The following is an 18,989-nucleotide window of genomic DNA, read 5'->3' on the forward strand; positions in this document are numbered from 1 at the left end:
AATCCTAGCGCCCTCATATACATACATACGTACCCGTATATATTCATTGAATTATTCTTTTCTATCGCCCACCGAAGGAATGTGCGTATATTATATATCTTACATTTCCTTTCGATATATAATTATCGGACATAACTCTAATTTGCAATTACTTCCAATGTTCGAGCTTTTGAGAAGCAATTCCCATGGTTCACTTGAAAACTTAGAGTTTATTGACTGTGGGGAAACAACGTAAAGTGCAAAAGCACACAGACAACCACAGGCCAATTTAAATAGGAGTAGAGTGTAGACAGAAATTTTAGGTTCTTCTAAATTTTTCTTAATGGTTTTCATTTTGCTCTTTTATTTGAACAGGTCCTACACAAAATACGGTGAAGGATTTCTGGCGGATGGTTTGGCAATTAAAATGTAACACTATAGTCATGCTAACTGACATTATGGAGAATGGAAAGGTATGGTGTTTCTTCAGGAGAACTTGATAACGCAAAACATTCTTTAAGAAAATTTCTCTATATATGTATGTGAATGTGTATGTATGTATGTATGTATGTATGTATGTATGTATGTATGTATACGTTCAGAATTCTAAGCTTTGTTTATGTATATATTCTCATGCATATAGTTGTATATTTAGACATGCTCAAAAATACTTTAACTATAAACTTCTGGAAATTTCACAGCTTTTTACAGTTCCAGGGATGGCTTAGATGTATGGTCTTCGAATATGCATGCATGCATGCATGTAAGTATGTATGTATGTATGTATGTATGTATGAATGTGTATTTGTATGTATGTATGCATATATGCGTATATTCATGCATGCATAGACGCATCCAAGCCATTAGAGTAGAAATACATATTTCCCTATACATAGAATTATCGGAATGTTCATTACGACAGATGTTAACGGTTTTGATTTGCCTATAAATTTTGAAAGCGTTACGGTTATACTGGGAAACTAATATTAGATTCTTATCCAAAAAGCGATGCCAGAACATAGAACTACAGGTTTCCCCATGACGCAATAGTTATTCCAAATGTTGGCACAAGGCCAACAATTTTGGGTGAAGGTTAAATCTATTACATCAACCCCGTTGTTCAACTCATACTTACTTTATCGACCCAGAAATTATGGATGGCAAAGTCGACTTCAGCGAAATTTGAACTCAGAATATGAAGATAAACGGAATACCGCTGAGGCCTTTGAACACTATGCATTTATGTGTGTCAGTGTGTGTGTGTGGTGTGTGTGTTTAGTATAAAATATTGTAACAGCTATATATTGTTTTGAGTGTTCTGTGATTTTAGTCACTCCTTTTCTGTTTAAGAATCACGATTTTAAGTGTCATTTTCTCTTTTTTATTTTTTATTTTATTTATTTATTTATTTTGGCAGATTAAGTGTGTGCAGTATTGGCCAGATGAAGAGCATACTGAGTTATTTGGTTCCATCGAAGTTACACATAGCAACACTAGCTATCATTCAACTCATATACACCGAACATTTATTATTTCTAAGGTAAGGCATTCCATAATATTTCATGTTATATATGAGTAATGTTACTTACAAGGACTAAAATAGTAGCAATATAAAATCAACGTTCATTGAAATATTTCCAAATTTTATTTGAGTAACATTAACAAGAATGGTGAAATTCTGGGAGACCGTTGAATAAAATGTAGCCTAACATAAAATTTAATTGCTAAAATAAACATGGAGCGAAAAAAGGAGAAGTAATTTTTACTCCTTTATAATTTAACTGCTTTCTTGCAATAAAATCATCATATCATAGGTGCAGGCTGTGTGGTAAGTTGCTTGCTTATGTACATACCTACATCTATATGTATACTTACATGCATATATGGGTACAGGACATAAAAAAAACGTTAAACACAATGAGAAACTAAAACATAAAGACGAAGACAGAAAACGAACAGGCGTAGGAGTGGCTGTGTGGTAAGTAGCTTGCTTACGAACCACATGGTTCCGGGTTCGGTACCATTGCGTGACACCTTGGGCAAGTGTCTTCTACTATAGCCTCGGGCCGACCAAAACCTTGTGAGTGGATTTGGTAGACAGAAACTGAAAGAAGCCCGTCATATATGTGTGTGTGTGTGTGTGTGTGTGTGTGTATGTGTGTGTGTGTGTGTGTGTGTGTGTGTGTGTGTGTGTGTGTGTGTGTGTATTTGTGTGTATTTGTGTGTCTATGTTTGTCCCCCAAACATCGCTTGACAACCGATGCTGGTGTGTTTACGTTCCCGTAATCTAGCGGTTTGGCAAAAGAGACCGATAGAATAAGTACTAGGCTTACAAAGAATAAGTCCTGGGGCCGATTTGCTCGACTAAAAGGCGGTGCTCCAGCATGGCCACAGTCAAATGACAAACAAGTAAAAGAGTAAAAGAATAACAGTATATCGCAAAAATATGGAAAGATTACTGAAAAAGTGTTTCTAATATCTATGAAGATCAAATCACTTTTTTAACATTCACTATCCAACCTTTTTGTATAACCACGACTATGTAACTCAACATTTCATTTCTTTTAAACATCCTAACTTCTATTTCTAGACGGTTAAGTGACTGCTTTGGCGTTCTCTCGTTTCATATGTGCTTTACAGGCCAGATTCATCTCACTGAAGCAAGCACTATAGTACTTTGTGTTTTATCACTGATCTAAAATTTGCTATTTTGTATCGAAAACTGATGCTTTGCAGCGGGCAGCGCTGTGAAATAAGTTGGAAGCCCTGTAATGGTATCAAAATTAATATTATAATAATATATTACGATAGTGTTTTATTACATTGTTTAATAGTGTTTCAGTATAATTCTACATCTCTTTAATTCCAAACATTTCAACGTTTTATTTACAGACAGGTGTTCATCAAAATGAAAGATGGACAATCGATCACTTCTACTTTAATAAATGGCCAGATCATGGCATTCCACGACACACAGAATATATCTTAGAATTCAGAAATATTTTAAGGTTCAGAGAAGCAACAACATCATCATTGGTCGTACATTGCAGGTTTGTAATTATATCTATAACATGCATAATTCATATCTTATATAATGATAAATGTGCATTTTTATATTTATAATAAGCATAATTATATCCTCTATACAATGATGTTAAGGTTCCTTTTTATAATTTCTAAAAGAAGATCCAGAGCGGCAGAAATGAATTAGAAAGCTACCTATATATATATATATATATATATATATGTATATATATGTATGTATGTATGTATGTATGTATATATATATATATATATATATATATATATATATATATATATATATATATATATATATATATACATATAATTTATACATACATACATACATACATACATACATACATACATACATACATATATATATATATATATATATATATATATATATATATATGTATGTATGTATGTATGTATGTATGTATGTATGTATGTATGTATGTATGTATGTATAAATTTAAATACTAGGGGTGAATAACCATGTTCTCTAACCGGCAAAATTCACTGCAGAGAATTATTTGCTGCAGAATTATTTCCGGTATTTTGGCGCGCTAGAACAAAGACATTTGAAATAGAACCCCTATTGTAATTAGTAGAACTATATACATGTTCAATCTCATGTGGAGGTCTCGTGTATAGTTGTGCAAATTATATTACCAAGACAATGACACTGGATATTTGCAGACAATTACGTAAGTAATTACGTAAGTAATTACGTAAATGATACCAACGAAAGCGTTTTGTGATTAATATTTATATTTGTATCTTTTCATTTGTCTTGCTCGCTTACGTTCTGGTATTTACTGAATTTTCTTGAGAACAATCTTTTCTTAGTGGTCAGACCATAGGTGGTCTTCTAGCAAAATGGATGTCCATTTAGTGGTCAACCCTCTTATATATATATGTATATATATATGTATATATGTATATATATGTATATATATATATATATATGTGTGTGTGTGTGTGTGTGTGCGTGCGTGTAATCGTGCGCGCGTGCGTGTGTTGGTAACAATTCATGTTAAATTTCGAAATGTTTTGTTATCACATAATTCATGATACAGTGAAAAAATATAAAGCTAAATCTTAGTAAATTGCAGGGTCCACGAAATTTCCCCTAAATTGAACCAAATAGGCTTCTGTGAACCGTGTACAACGTTTTGCTATTTTTTGTGAGGGCCAACGATATTCAGAAATATTTTAGAGACAAAGTATCACGTTTAAACCAACGAAACGTTTGCCTCACGACATCACTTCAACAAAGAATCGATTATAAATATTGACATGGTTTAAGAAAAAGGAAAAATCTCAAAATAGAAGAATGACTGAGAAAAATATCCAAAGTTTACCTATTAGGTTCTTAGTAATGTAGGTGTATATATGATGTCAAGAAATTTTAACCAATATTATCTGACGTTAACACAACATGTCGTCCCAATTTTGATTATTTCCATGCTTAAAGAATAATTTTAGTTAAAATTGTTTGCCGGAAAGTGTGTTAAAATCAGATTTAGATCCGATTACCAATATTAGGGAATTCTATTAGGCGGTGAGCTAGCAGGATCGTTAGTATGGCGGGCAAAATGCTTTGTGACATTTAGTCAATTTTTATGTTCTGAGTTCAAATTCCGCCGGCGTCGACTTTTTATATTTTCGAGGTCGATAAAATACGTACCAGCTGAATACTAGTTTCAATGTAATCGATTTATCCCTTCCGCAAAATTATTGGCCTTGTACCCAAATTAGAAACCAGTATTATTCAACTGTTATTTTTTCTACTCCTGAATAAAAACAGTAAATGTTTTTTTTTTTTGTTTTTTAAGCCTAATCCATGTATTTATTTTGTTATTCATTAAATTGTTGGAAGCGATCATAGACATTTCATTGCCCTTGGCCTGTCTTTCAGTGCTGGTGTTGGTCGTACCGGAACTTACATTTGCATTGACATTCTTCTAAATGAGATGTTGACTGGTGAATCTGTTGATGTATTGGCATGTGTCACGAAGCTTCGGGAGGAGAGGATGCATATGGTCCAGAAAAGGGTGAGTTAATGACAATGTAAATAAGAAAAATACTTAGTCTAATAGCTCGTAACTCTCAGGAACTCTCCCTTATATGGGCTTGCTTTCATCTTTTCTTTCAGCGGCAATGGTCATTGCTGTTATATTCTATAATTTAGCTATTTCTTGAAAAGTGGTGAAATGGTAGAAATTTTACAACTCCAGAGAAATTGGCTTGCAGGATTTGTAACCGTGTCTTCAATTTGATTTTAAAACTCGCTGATCTCAGCTTCACCTATAATACTTCAGTCGATAAATAAAGTACCTGTTTGGAGTTGAGATTCCGTCTTCTCTCTATCCCTCACGCACACATATCTCTCTCTTTTTCTTCATCTCTTTCTCACTAACTTGTGCTTTCTGTTCAAAACTCTAATCTTGTGACATTGTGTCACACTGGGTTATATATTAATAGTGCATGTGCCTGTTGAATACCGAGAATTGTACGCTTTAATTTTATTTGTTGGAAGTCAGTAGATAGATATACACACATATATGCGTAAGTACAGACACTCACACACACGCACGCACATACATACATACTTACAGATACATATATATATATATATATATATATATATATATATATATATATATATATGACAATGAAATTTTAATCATAGATATTGGACACAAATGAAGTAATATTTCTAAAATTTCAACTTCTTAGGAGGTTAGTAAGACCCTTTAATGGGGGCTTAACCCCAATAATTTAGTCATTTTTCCTGAACCAAGACGAATACAGTTTGTAGTCTTGTATATACATACACACACACCACACATATAGTTATATATCTATATAGTTATATATTTATGAAAAGTTGATTCGGTTATATCTACTAACATATATAAACAAGTTTATATATGATGATAGTCTGTTTTAGTCCAAGCAAGCTGAACAAGCGACTTATTTATACTGATTAAATGTATGTACTGTTCATTAGCTCACATTCTCTGTGAAATCTACGCTACCTGAACAGGTGCGCGTTGTGCCACATGTCAGGTGTCAAAGTGATCGCAGAGTAATATCAATTGTTTTGGTCTAGAAAAAATACGCACCACCCAGTGCAAGAATTGAGCCCACGTTCTTCGGATCATGTGTACAACTAATTCATGCGCCTTCACAAGGGAATATACAGCAAGTATAAGATTTGTGGCTGAAATTCATGTAGAGTTTGTACTTGTTAGTATGAAACTTAAACTGCTTACCGAATTATTCACTGAATTCCATGCATTGAATTAGCATTTTCACAATAAGATAGATCTCACTAACTTCACCTATTACTATATCATTAACTTTAAATATTCAATAATATTTAGTTTTAGCCTCATTAGATATTGTCGACCTTGCCTACTCTGATGTTACGTCGCTGAATTCATCTCAAACTAATAGTATTACAGTATAGTATACGCCCAATCCTTACACAGAAAGAACAAATGTCATTGAAAAGAAATACATTGTAACATTCTCTCAATTAGAGTTCACGTGATCGTGTAACGTGGCTTTTGAAGTTTCATTGCTGGGCGGATTAAATGTGGATTTAAAACACAAGGGAATAAGTTCATAAATTCCATAGATACCTTGTTTTACGCATGCGTTTTATTTGTTTTACTAAAGTTCTCAACAAGATTATAAGCCCGGTGACAACAATATTGGCAAGATATCGCACCTCGGCGAAATAATTAAATTTTCGTTTTTATATTAAGCCTATTTCCAATGAAGCTTCAACTCTGAACATCTTTTGCAGATTGTTGGGGGTTTATTTATCTAGTTCTCTCTAAAGAACAAGATATGAATTAAATACTCGATCACACTAAAGGTTTAACGTGTTAAGTTTTGTAATATGCTTTATTATGTTCACGACTTTCTCTCTCTTCATATTGATATATTTAAACCGTTTCCTACAAATCTCTAATCTCAGGCTGTTTTTCCCTCAAATTGATCAAACTAACCCATAATTGTATTAATCTCACGCATTCTTCAATTTCATTCTTCAATTTCTAAAAGGTTATTCATGAAACGAAGGTTTCTTTCTTTTTCTTTACCAAACTAATGACTACGAAACACAATGTCTTTTATTCCAAAATTTATTGTTTGCTTAAACACTGTGTCTATGTGATTTTAAACTGATTCATCTTTGTTTTCAGATACAACTGGAGTTTATATATGATGTTTTAGTCGAGAACATTCTCACCGGAGATTATGACATAGATGTGAATAATATACCAAAGGAATTCTCTAGAATAACGGAAACAGATCATTCAACAAGAGTATCGATTTTAGAGCATCAGTTTCAGGTAAGCCAGAAATGATGTAATTGCGATTGAAGAAGTGATCAATTTTTATTGAAACTGATGGAAAAGTCAGCTTGCAAAACGTTTTAATACACTGTTTCATCATTATCTTATCTATTCTATATTCATTAAATAGAGGTATTTTCCTTTGTATTTTACCATGGCTCCAACATTTGTTGTGCTTAAACTAGACAACCATTTTTTTTATATAATTTCAAGGATGTAATAAAACAAGTCGAAGTGCGTGACACGGACATTGCATTAAAAGAGGGTGGTAAGTTGAAAATATGAAAGAAATATGAAAAGGGTAGTTTGTGAATGCATGGCATTACTAATTGACATCTTTTTTGTTTAAAATTCTCTGTCAATCAAATTTTAAAATTCTAATGGCGTTGAGTAAAAAAGTACATATAACTAAATTATTTGATATTGGAGCATGAAATCTAAGTTTCACTACACTCAAATCCTTCAATTTTTTTAATTAACTAACATAGATATTCGAAAGTGATTTTTCCATTTGAATACACCACTGTTTAAATTGAATTCCACTTCAAATCCATGCATCGTCCATATCACTGCATGTCATATTTCAAGTAATGTAACCCCATTCGCATGTCATTTTTGTATGGAATGCACGTATGAATGAATGTTTCGTGAAGGAAAATAAGAATTGAAGAACTTCAGGCAGATACCTTTGCAAGTACTTCATATGATGAATCTGGCTAAGGGAATGAGCTTTGAAGAGTATAATAATCCGTGTCGGTTGGTTTTATCTTGTGACACATACAAACTGTTAATCCGAAGTCATTCTCCAAGGCGGTACATTAATCACAGGGAATAAAAGTTACCAGGAAAGAACGAGGAATTATGATTTTATTTACTGACATACTTTTCGCAAAAATTGATTAACCGAACGTTGAGAATACAGTGGTTTGTACTTGCAATCGATCAGTTAAGTAATCAATTAATCATTTGAAAACTGGAACTGTAGTCTCGCAAACTTTCTCTCATCGGAGCTTAAAAGCGGTAACATTTTCCAAAGAAATGAACAAAGAAATTTGCAGCCATGTAACACTAAAATTGTGGCCTTCAAACTCGGCAAACTTATATCCCATAGGCTTCAACATATGAAGCATCGTTGAAAAGGAGACTAATTGACATTCTCACGATACCAGAGCTTCATTAAAGGCCAGCTTTGTCTAAGCTTTATCCGAAATGAATTAGGACGATTTTGGTGGTGACAGGTCAACTATTCCGGTCCTGCATCGAAGCAGTAATCAGTGCTGAGAGGCAGATTCAGTAAATAATCATACGAGTAAGCTTTCGCGAGCATGCTATGTTTTATTTCGATCCCAGTTTGCATGTCGTAAAGGTGACAGAGATTCCAGCATGCTCCAGAACCGGACGACGATCTGTTTCAGAGTTCAAGCCTGTAATTTTAAGAAAGGGGCATGTCGATTACAACGACCTGAATATATGACTGGCACTTTATTCTATCGCTCCTCCCTATCCAAGGGTCGAAAGGATAAATTGACCACAGTGGATTTGAACACACAGAACGAGCTGGAAGAAAGGCTGCCAAGCGTCTTAGCCGACATCTTAACGATTCATCCAAGTCACTGTGATGCTTTTTTTCTTTTTTGCTACATTATGTCCTGAAATAACTCCCCACCCCCACCCTCCATACACGACATCTATGGACTGGACTGGATAATTTCCAATCTTGTTTGTTTACTCAAACAAACTTGCACAGTATCACAAACGCACGGGCGCATACGTCCGCCCACTCATCCATCCATCCAGTCATCCATCCAGCCAACCATCCAGCCATCCATTTTTACATACATACATACATACATACATACGTTATTATTATTGAGTGAGCGAGCAGCGCATGCCACATAACACTTATTAACACTTGGATTATAGTTGGGTTATGCAAATTATTCTTGAAGCATGAAATCTTGTCGGAAGCCCGTTCTTGTTGTTGGGAGGTAGACATTGTCTGTGGCCGTAATTAATACAGTTATTCATTATCCAGATTATAGAGGCAATAAGAGCCTATTCTTATTTAAGATATACACAAATTCGGAGAGAACTCGATTAGTTTGTTCTAATTTGTATAACAATGCATGTGCTTACAACGTGTATTAATAAGCATTAACCACGGTTAGACAGTTATGTCAGGAAGAGCAAACCGAAAAGCTCATAAACACTGTCCTTCGACATCTAAATTAGCGACTAAATATAGAGTTTCAGATATATTTAGGACAGCAAAACAAAAAAAAAAAGCTTTATTCTTTTTCTCGCAGGAATGTCATAGATACAAACTTTCTATCATTTAAAAGTTACTAAGTATAATATATGTGGATGCGTGTTTGTGTGTGGATGTGTGCGTGTGTGGATGTGTGTGTGTGCGCGTGTGTGTGTGTGCGCGTGTGTGTGTGTGCGCGTGTGTGTGTCTGTGTGTGTGAATATGCATTCTCCAGTATAAATATATCGCAACGATTGTTGTATAATTATTCAAATTAGTACTGTGAACTATAAGCAGTCTTAGGTTACTGTAACGTAATAGCTTCGTTTATCTATTAATTTAACATTTTGCTTTTCTAGTAACTTGCAGGCCAGTCTAGATTTCGTTGTGTTTGTATAGAGTTAGATATTTTTTTTTAGGAAGGAAAATATATTGGTTTTGTTTATTAGACAATAATTTGTTAGATACTTAATCTAAAACGTTCAGTAATGTCACAAATAAATATCACAAATGGATTATACATGTATAAACATATCTAAAATATCAGTATAACATGGAATAGTTTATGCACCAAGATCTTTCTCCAGTAACTTAATTAATGGGTTGTAACATCATTACAATCTGTTTCTGTTTCACAATTAGTTGGGATCCAATATTTCCCACAAATTGTAAAGTAACAATAGAAAATAGACAGCGTTTAAGTACCCCCAATTTAACAGATAGATCGGTCACCCATAACATCATTAATTTCAAAATATAACAACTTTTTAATATCGAAGTAATTTATTTCTTCAAACTAAAATAATTCCTACACTTTCTACTTACAGATCTCAACTTCAGATTTTATCATTTTGTTATATGAAGAGGATCAAATAAATATTTTCCACATTTCTGATTAAATAATATTTGATAATTGTGCATACTGAGTCTTACTTTCTAATAACTTCCTGATAAAGCCTAATATATAGAGGATATACTTTATAACTGAATAGAAGTTTAGCAGGTTAAACGGTCAGCATGCTTATCTCTGTTCAGTTTCAAACTGGTTCTTTTAATGTGTAATTAACTCTAAAAGTGTATTTTATGGAATTGATTAATTAAGATATCTATCATGCTCTGCGTTAATTTTCTAGAAAATAACTCTTTTTTTTTTTCATAAATGGAAGGAGAGTATGCGAATTTCAATATCAACGGGGTCTTCATTGATGTAAGTAAATTACTTTCGCACTTATTATCAATTTGCTTTAAAATCTTCTAGGTTTAGATCGGCATTTCCCTTTCTGATGTAGCCGCGAGCGGCTAATGATATCTTGACAGACCTCATACTCTGGAATGACACGGATATCACAGCTGGAGCGAGAGATCTGTACCTAATGCTCATTTTCAACTGGATTAAAATGGAACAACGCATGCTTTTTCGAAATCTACTTTCCAATGTTATAATTTGAGACGAAAGCAATTTCGAATGTAGTGCAGAACGGTTTTATCGTCCTGCCCGCACCTTGGGCATGCCGGCGGCACAGACATTCCATGCCCAGACAGTATATCGTGAACAAGTAAAGCATTCCTATAGCACTGCCAAGCCAGAGATTTCTGGTAATCTTGATAACACAACCGAATCTTGAACTTTAATCCTAAAGTTCAACTACATCTAGTATGGTTAATATGAGAAGGATTAGAGTCCCGCTGCAGTTTGTGCTTTTTCTCAAGATTTACGAGAAGGGATAAGGAGGCAAGAGCTCAGAAAAATCCAGGACATACACTTCTGCTGATGACTAAAATATAGAGGCGGCCTTGGAGAAATCCCTCGTATTTCCAACTAACGCTGGAATAACGGAGTAACATGTTGACTTTAAATATAGTCCACATTGTTTAGCGTTCTGTGCAATACGAAAGAAAAATAAGAGTGAGTACATTAATATATTTAAAGTATATTAAGGTTAATGTGCAACAGCTCCAGTAGAGGTTGGACGATTGTAAAGAGAATCGCAACGTCTTGCTTTGGAAGGTTAACAGAACATACATGGGTCACCGTCGAGCGAACAAAAGATAAAACTTGGGAACAAATACGATCATCAGCCGATAATCAAGCGAAATATTCGTTGTTTGGTTTGCGTGTTTTAGTGTGTTGATGGCATGTTTTAAAGGTATGAAAAGGGCCAAATTTAATCAATTTGGTTTGCATATGTGAGTATATATATGTGAGTATATATATATATATGTATATATATGTGTATATATATATGTATATATATGTATATATATATATATGTGAGTATATATATGTTTGTATCTCTATGCGTGATGCATGTGCGTGAGCAAGTGTGTGGGTATGCGAGTGTTTGTTAGTGTAAATGCCTCGTTACTGCTCAGATTTTAAGAAGATATTTCACTCTTACAAAAAATACTTCGTTGTAGTAAGACAAAACTTACGAATTAAGGCTATACCTGTATTTACTTTTCCTTGTCTGGTCTCCAGTTTTATAATTTTCTTCCTGTTTTTCTTTTATGCATAGGGTCCTTCTTGCGAAAAAGAATTTCTTGTTACAAAATCTCCAAACGAAAACGATGCTCTGGAGTTTTTGAGGTGTATGCGCAAAAGAGGTTACCTAAATATCGTAGCATTTGATTCAAGCGAGGTAAAACTACAGATATTTTGTTTTCATACTAAAGTTGTCACTAACTATGTCATTGTTTCTAATTTATTGGTATCCAAATTGTTATAACTCCAGTTATTTCTTCCAAGAGATGCTGTACATTTTGAAAGCTGAGAGATATATTGCTAATGCTAACTTAATATATAATATTAGGTAGAGATTTTCAGGTTGTTAGTCATCAGATTTTGTTGGCACCATTGTATGTGTTTCCACATTACTCTTCCTGAACAGAAGCATCGGAGAATTCTTCAGGACAACAGTGGATGTTAGACAAGGATATCTCCTCTCTCCGGTTCTTTTCAACATCTTCCTGGAGAACATCATGCAGGAAACACTTCAAAACTTCAAAACACGTAGTATCTCGTGTCTCTTCTGAAGTAAGGTGTTATCCTAAACATCAGATACGTTCCTTCGCAACGGGATAACAGGGTATCGTAGTTACGCCAATATCATAGTATCGCTACAATATGAAAAGGAAGAGACACCTAGGATGGAAAGACGTTGAATAGGTCAGAGGATGTGTAAGGAAAGATTTCCAGACAAAGTACATAAAATAAGAACAATAATAAATCTGAAGTGAAGAACTTGTATACGGTGCGTGTGTTTATTTGGCAAGAAAAACACCCACCATCCCGAAACAACAATATTTTACAAATGTTTTTATGTAGTATTTATAAGCATTTTCTGGGGTCTCATTTACCTAAAAAGATTACAAACTCTAAAGAATACATCATTTCTTATGATTATCTGCTTGGTGTGTGGCGAGGTACATCATACCAAAATGAGCTGCTCAGTTAATTATATGATGTAGACCTTTATCGGATTGATAATTTCTCCTATAATATTTTAACTTATATCAATATTAATATTTCTGTCTTTTTTTTCGTTTTTCTACATAGGAAACACCTACTTACTTGCCTAGGACATTAAATGAAACTGTTAAAATTGGGCCATATCTCCTGGAACTAATAAATGTTGAAGGAAAAGATGTTTGTATACATAGAGTTTTGAAGGTTGAGTGTGATATCAATGTAAGCTAATTTCATGTTTAAAATTATTCCACCTTTGAAAATGATATTATAGCTTAACGAATGCAATTCCTTATATTCCTGCATTGTAATATATTATTATATTTTGTTGGTTCATAATAACAACATAATTAAGGACTCTTGTTTCAGTAAGATGAAAAAATCTTCCCGTACGTGACCGTTTACTCTGACTTGTGAATGCAGCTATCCAGTCCCTGAGAAAGGATCCGAAACCGGATGCTTTGAGAATAGACAGACGCCAAGTACGGATGGTCGTAGTTGATTAGGGACCCATTTGTGCCATGCTCATTGACAGCTCTCTCCCTCTATGATGTATCAGATGAGGTAGAAGTTGTCGTGGATTGCTCTGCTTGGGGTGGCACATGTCTGCATCTTACCAGTCCCTTCATCAACAACAAACCCCCACTTTTCTGCAAAAATCTACTTTGGCAAATAACTTACTGCGATCAAATCCATCCTATCTAGTAACTTTCAGTCACTCGCTACTACTCGCTCGTGTCTGTGACTCGACTTTTATTTGAAAATCGTGAAAACCCAAAGAATTTCTTTCAATTTTTGTATTTCATTCACAATATTTTTTCATATTGCAGTCGAGGATCGAAGAATTTGAGATCAACCATTTCCAAGTCACCATATGGGCTGGCGGAAATTACCCATCATGCGCAGACATTTTACAACTAAGTTATATTCTCAGCGCTCATCAAAATGAGCAGTTCAATAAAAAAATTGCTGTGTATTGTAGGTAAGTGAAAATATTGATGAATTCACAAATTCACACTACATCCGTTGTGATCCCATTTGTAAACAATTTTTCTTTTTAACTATGTCTTCTAAGTTTTTTAATAAGTTTCCCTCTGATCCTGTTTTCTCTATTACTATCACTTTACTAAACCTTATCGAACGTTATTTAATCACCCTTTGGGATGGCGAAAGAGTAGTTAGAGTGAGATCTAGGCACTTCCGAAACTCCAAAACACTACGCCTCCCAATAGCGTTAAACTTTGAGACTTGCACACCTAAAATGCATCAAAAATGGCTATAAAATCTTAAGGCATCTAAACTAAGGGGAAAATAACAGGGATATATCCAAATTAATGGCTATGCTTCACAAAACGATTCTTTTCGTAGATACGTATCTGTTCAGATATTTTTTCTAACAGGGCTAAAAGGTGTTGAAATATATTGATCGTAAGTTTTCTCTGTTCTAGTCTGTTGGTATGATTCACCGCTTCTTCTAAACGGTCTTCCTTTTTGTCGCACTCCTTTAAGGCAGTACGAACCACCTCAATTTCCGATACTATTACGTTGACGTCGTCCGTTTAAGCCGAGGCGAAACTAACATATCGTAGATTACGCGGAACGCCCCTCAAAACATACAACTTCAGCAGTAATGGCTCGAGAGTCAGTACGTATAGGAGAGGCGAGATTGGGCATCAATGACTATTTTGATAGGTGGCCATTTACTTTGGCCACAGAACAGGTGTCGTTGTACATAGCAGATATTCAGCATCTGAAAACAGGACTGAAATAATAATAATAATAATAATAATAATAATAATAATAATAATAATAATAATAATAATAATAATAATAATAATAATAATTAGTAATTTTTAGAAAATAAGAAACATCGTCTCAATTTTACTTATGTACAGTATAATAAAGAATGATTTTTGGTTTTTTTTTAACGGAACTTCTACATACAATTTCAAACATATATCCTTGTCTCTGTATGTTACTGTGAAATCTTGTCAGAATCATATTACAATGTTAGAATCTATTATTCACATATTTTTAAACGTAAAACTTTTCTCATTCTTCTTTTATGTAAAGTAAAAATTTCCATAAAAGTGGTCTGCTGTGCATCATTCACATTTTGAAAGCTGCAATAACCAGTCAATCAGTAATCAACATAGTTCGATTAGTTCGACTGATCAAAAAAATTGAACCAAGTATAGTACCTGACTGTGTAAGTATAGCAACATTTTTTCTCACTTTGTTTTATGTGCTTCAACCAAGTTTTTGCTAAATATCAGAAAGAAAAAAATCTGTCGTTAAATCTTTTTACTGTTATTTCAACACTTTTCTGAGAATAATTTTCATGTTTTGTGATTATTGATGCACTAGTGATTATTTGGATAAGTTATCTTACACTGGAAATGTACGGACTGTGGGTGGTACATATGTGGGTAAATTTGATTAGCAAACTCCAGAATCGAAAGAACTGAAACATTTCCTTTGCTACCCTAGACATTTTTAAACGTATTATTTTCTTTCTACTTAAGACACAAGGCCTGGAATTTTGGGGAGGAAGTTAATAGATTACATTGACCCCTGTGCGTAACTGGTACTTAATTCATCGACCCCGAAACGATGAAAGGCAACGTCGACCTTGGCGGAATTTGAGCTCAAAGTGTTCACACGGATCAAATAACGCTAAGCATTTTGCCCGGCGTGCTAACGATTCTGCAAGCTCACCGCCTTAGTATATCTTCATATAATAAATGCATCTGCGTAAATTAGTAACAAATGCTTATTTCGAAAGTGGTTTTTATTAGATGTGGAAGGAATTTATAATTCTAAGTAAAGGATACAGTAAAATAAAATAATTGTGTATTAACTCATTTTAATTGATTTGATTGAAAAACTCATATTTATTTCTTTGACAGGAATCCTACGCCTTCATTTGGAAAATTGCTGAATATTTACAGAACGAAACGTCTCTATACTCCAATTTTGTACAGTGATGTGCAGGAGTGAATCTTTTTAGAGATCCGTCATAATACGCTTTACATCTTATGAATTAAGAAATGATGTATGCAAAACAATTACTTAATTGTTGGATAAAGAAAACAAAAAGCCTCGCTGGAATTCTTTGTATCTCTCAAAGGAAAAGGAAAACCATTTCAAGAAGATAAGAATTCGTCTCTCAAAATTTATTTACATGCTACGGGGAAAGCTTTATCTTTGTTTACACATATAAGCCAACTATGAGCATAGTTCGGTAATAATACCTTATGCTAATTACAGTGGCCAAAAGAAATTCGGGACACTTTTTCTTCACGAAATGTCAATGTAAATTCATCAGGAAGCCTTAGAAAGAATGCGCTGAATTTATGGTTTTCAATAAACGAAAATATGTCTCTCCTTGCCTACAAATAAATGGTTGAGGTTTTTCTCTCTTATACAAATCAATTAACTTTGAAATATAAATATTGATATCTTGGAATTATTACAACTTCTCTTTGAGACTTGGCCACAATTGGCGATAAATTCTCTTTTGTTGTCTCCAGCTGAGAAGATTATCAACTAATTTTTATTTTTCTGTTGTGTGTATACAGCATTCAGTATATCACCGGTTAACATACTTATCCAAATCTATGTCATTTAATCTTTTGAGTCATTGCCCTTATTCACATTTTTCTTAATTATATATCTTACAATATTTTATCTGCTGATTTATTACAATCAGTTTCCTTTGCCCCTTTCTCCATTTTCAATATTTTGTTCTTTCATTTTTTTTAATCCTTTCTTTAATCAACACACTTGATAACCTACATTTTAATATTATATAACGTTTGACATTCCTACAATTACAAGAGGTAACCTTCAGCTAATTCGAAACAGCGATCAAAGTTTTAATAGAAACCAATTCATATAGCACAATTACCCTCTCAATTGATACACCACCGCTTCATGTACCTTTTCTCTTGTCTTTATCCATAGAAGGTTGTTAGCTTCTTTCATATAATGTTGCTGCCATTTCAGTTAATAGTATCCTTCAGTTCAAAGATAACTGGTGTCTTCCAAATTTATATACTATGGTGCCATTATTACTGAAATAGCTCGCCTGTCATCTCAATACGTATACAATTGTTATCCTGTCTATCTATATACCCTTGATAACTATCGCATTTATACACAGTGTGTATCCTCGCCGATAAGACTCATGTCCCAGGCGTTTTTCACAAGTCATATACTGACGCTTTCCTCTCAGGTCATACACTTCAAAAGTTTCTCTATCTAATGCTAATGTTCTCACTATTCATACAGAAACTCTTGCTTTCTCGATTCATGGACATGCAGTTTGTGTCAATATCGTTGCTTAGATCAAGAAAATACTGATCAGCAATATTTTAGTTCAGTCAACCACATTTTGCCTGGTGCTCAGTCAAAAAAAAACCCTCCTATAATATCTATATAAATAATCGAATCTGTGACCAACAACAGATGCTTATATATATATATGTATAAATCAATATAATCGTGTAAATTTTTGTGCAATCTGTATAAATGAAGTTATGATTATAAATTCTGGTCAGTCATGCGAATTAATAAATTTATCTATATCTATAAACGTTGATGTTTGTCATTTTGTTCTAAAACACGTCACTATACACCAAAATTATCTCGAAATAATACATGGGCTAAAACAGGGATTACTCGAGAAAGCAGATGGTAAAAAACTGATTTTTGTAATGAAATGGTAAGCTCTACACTTCTCTCTGTTTCACTCTTTATTTTCTTCTCTTTCGCATACACAACAACTCCATACCACCCCCATAAACGCGTGCGCACATTTTACCATTCATCTCTCTCACACAACATTGTACTGTCTGAGTATTTTATTTTCAAATTTTTTTGTACAAAGCTAAAAAAATTAGGTTGGTGGGGTGATCGATTACATCGATACCAGTGCTCACTGCTATTTATTTTATCAAATCCGATGAAGTGCAAGGCCGCCCTCGGCTGAATTTAAACTCAAAATGTAGCGAGTGAGAAGTAACCTCGCTATACATTTTGCCACTGCTCTAAAAAGCTACTCACTCGACCCTCCATTCACCACACTAATAATGGTTTCAAATTTTGGCACAAGGCCAGAAATTTAGTTGGAAGAGCAAGTCGATTACGTATTTTATCGACTCCGAAAGAATGAAAGGCATTGTTGACCTCGGCAGAATTTGAACGCAAAGCGTAAAGACGGACGAGATCTCGCAAAGCGTTTCGCTTTGTGTGCTGCTGATTCTGCCCGATCGCTACCTGATTTATCCCCCTAATGATTTTTTCTACTAAAGGCACAAGTCCTGACACTTGCAGAGGGGACCAGTCGATTACGTGGACCCCAGTGTTTCACTGGTACTTAATTTATCGACCCCGAAAGGATGGCAGGCACTTAGATGATAAATCTTTCTGAAAGCACACACTACTGTCGTTAACGGACCACAGGATGTATTAGATGATAATGTAGTACTGGATGCAGTGTCTGAAATAAACGGTCACAGATAGAATGCCTTTGATCTTACGGGTATCTGCATAATCATGGTTGATTTAGAGCTAAACAACTGTACTATCCACCACCACCACCACCACCACCACCACTATCACTGCTATCACCACTACCACTGCCATCACCACTACCACTGCCATCACCACTTCAACTGCTATCACCACTTCAACTGCTATCATATCCTATACTGTTTGGGCGTTAAGTACAACTATATAGTTAAAAGGTTTATGAGATCTTGGGAATTCCGGTTTAATCCTACTTTGAGCAAGTGTCCCCTATCAAAGCGTCATGTTAGCCAGAGTGCACTGAATTAAATTTTTATAGAAGCGCCCTCAGTGAGATCTCCTTGAATCGACTGACTCTGTTTTTAAA

The 18,989-nt window shown here is 34.2% G+C and overlaps 1 protein-coding gene across 5 annotated transcripts in view; it reads left to right on the forward strand.

The window, feature by feature from the left end:
* LOC106876628 (uncharacterized) overlaps positions 1-17,687 on the forward strand; it is a 106,711-nt gene extending 89,024 nt beyond the window's left edge. For 4 of the 5 annotated variants that reach the window (XM_089363155.1, XM_089363157.1, XM_089363156.1 and 1 more), the window contains 12 exons: positions 355-452; positions 1,397-1,519; positions 2,872-3,029; positions 4,925-5,060; positions 7,224-7,373; positions 7,590-7,644; positions 10,791-10,831; positions 12,141-12,263; positions 13,181-13,312; positions 13,921-14,072; positions 15,164-15,299; positions 16,000-17,687. In XM_089363155.1, coding sequence (XP_089219281.1) covers positions 355-452; positions 1,397-1,519; positions 2,872-3,029; positions 4,925-5,060; positions 7,224-7,373; positions 7,590-7,644; positions 10,791-10,831; positions 12,141-12,263; positions 13,181-13,312; positions 13,921-14,072; positions 15,164-15,299; positions 16,000-16,077 — 1,382 coding nt within the window. In that variant the 3' untranslated portion in view covers positions 16,078-17,687. The remainder of the gene's footprint in view (positions 1-354; positions 453-1,396; positions 1,520-2,871; positions 3,030-4,924; positions 5,061-7,223; positions 7,374-7,589; positions 7,645-10,790; positions 10,832-12,140; positions 12,264-13,180; positions 13,313-13,920; positions 14,073-15,163; positions 15,300-15,999) is intronic. The other variant, XR_016244358.1, reaches the window with a different exon arrangement.
* The last annotated feature ends 1,302 nt before the right edge of the window (positions 17,688-18,989 follow it).

The sequence above is a fragment of the Octopus bimaculoides genome, chromosome 14, assembly GCF_046866305.1.
Source record: "Octopus bimaculoides isolate indiv1 chromosome 14, ASM4686630v1, whole genome shotgun sequence".
Taxonomy (NCBI): domain Eukaryota; kingdom Metazoa; phylum Mollusca; class Cephalopoda; order Octopoda; family Octopodidae; genus Octopus; species Octopus bimaculoides.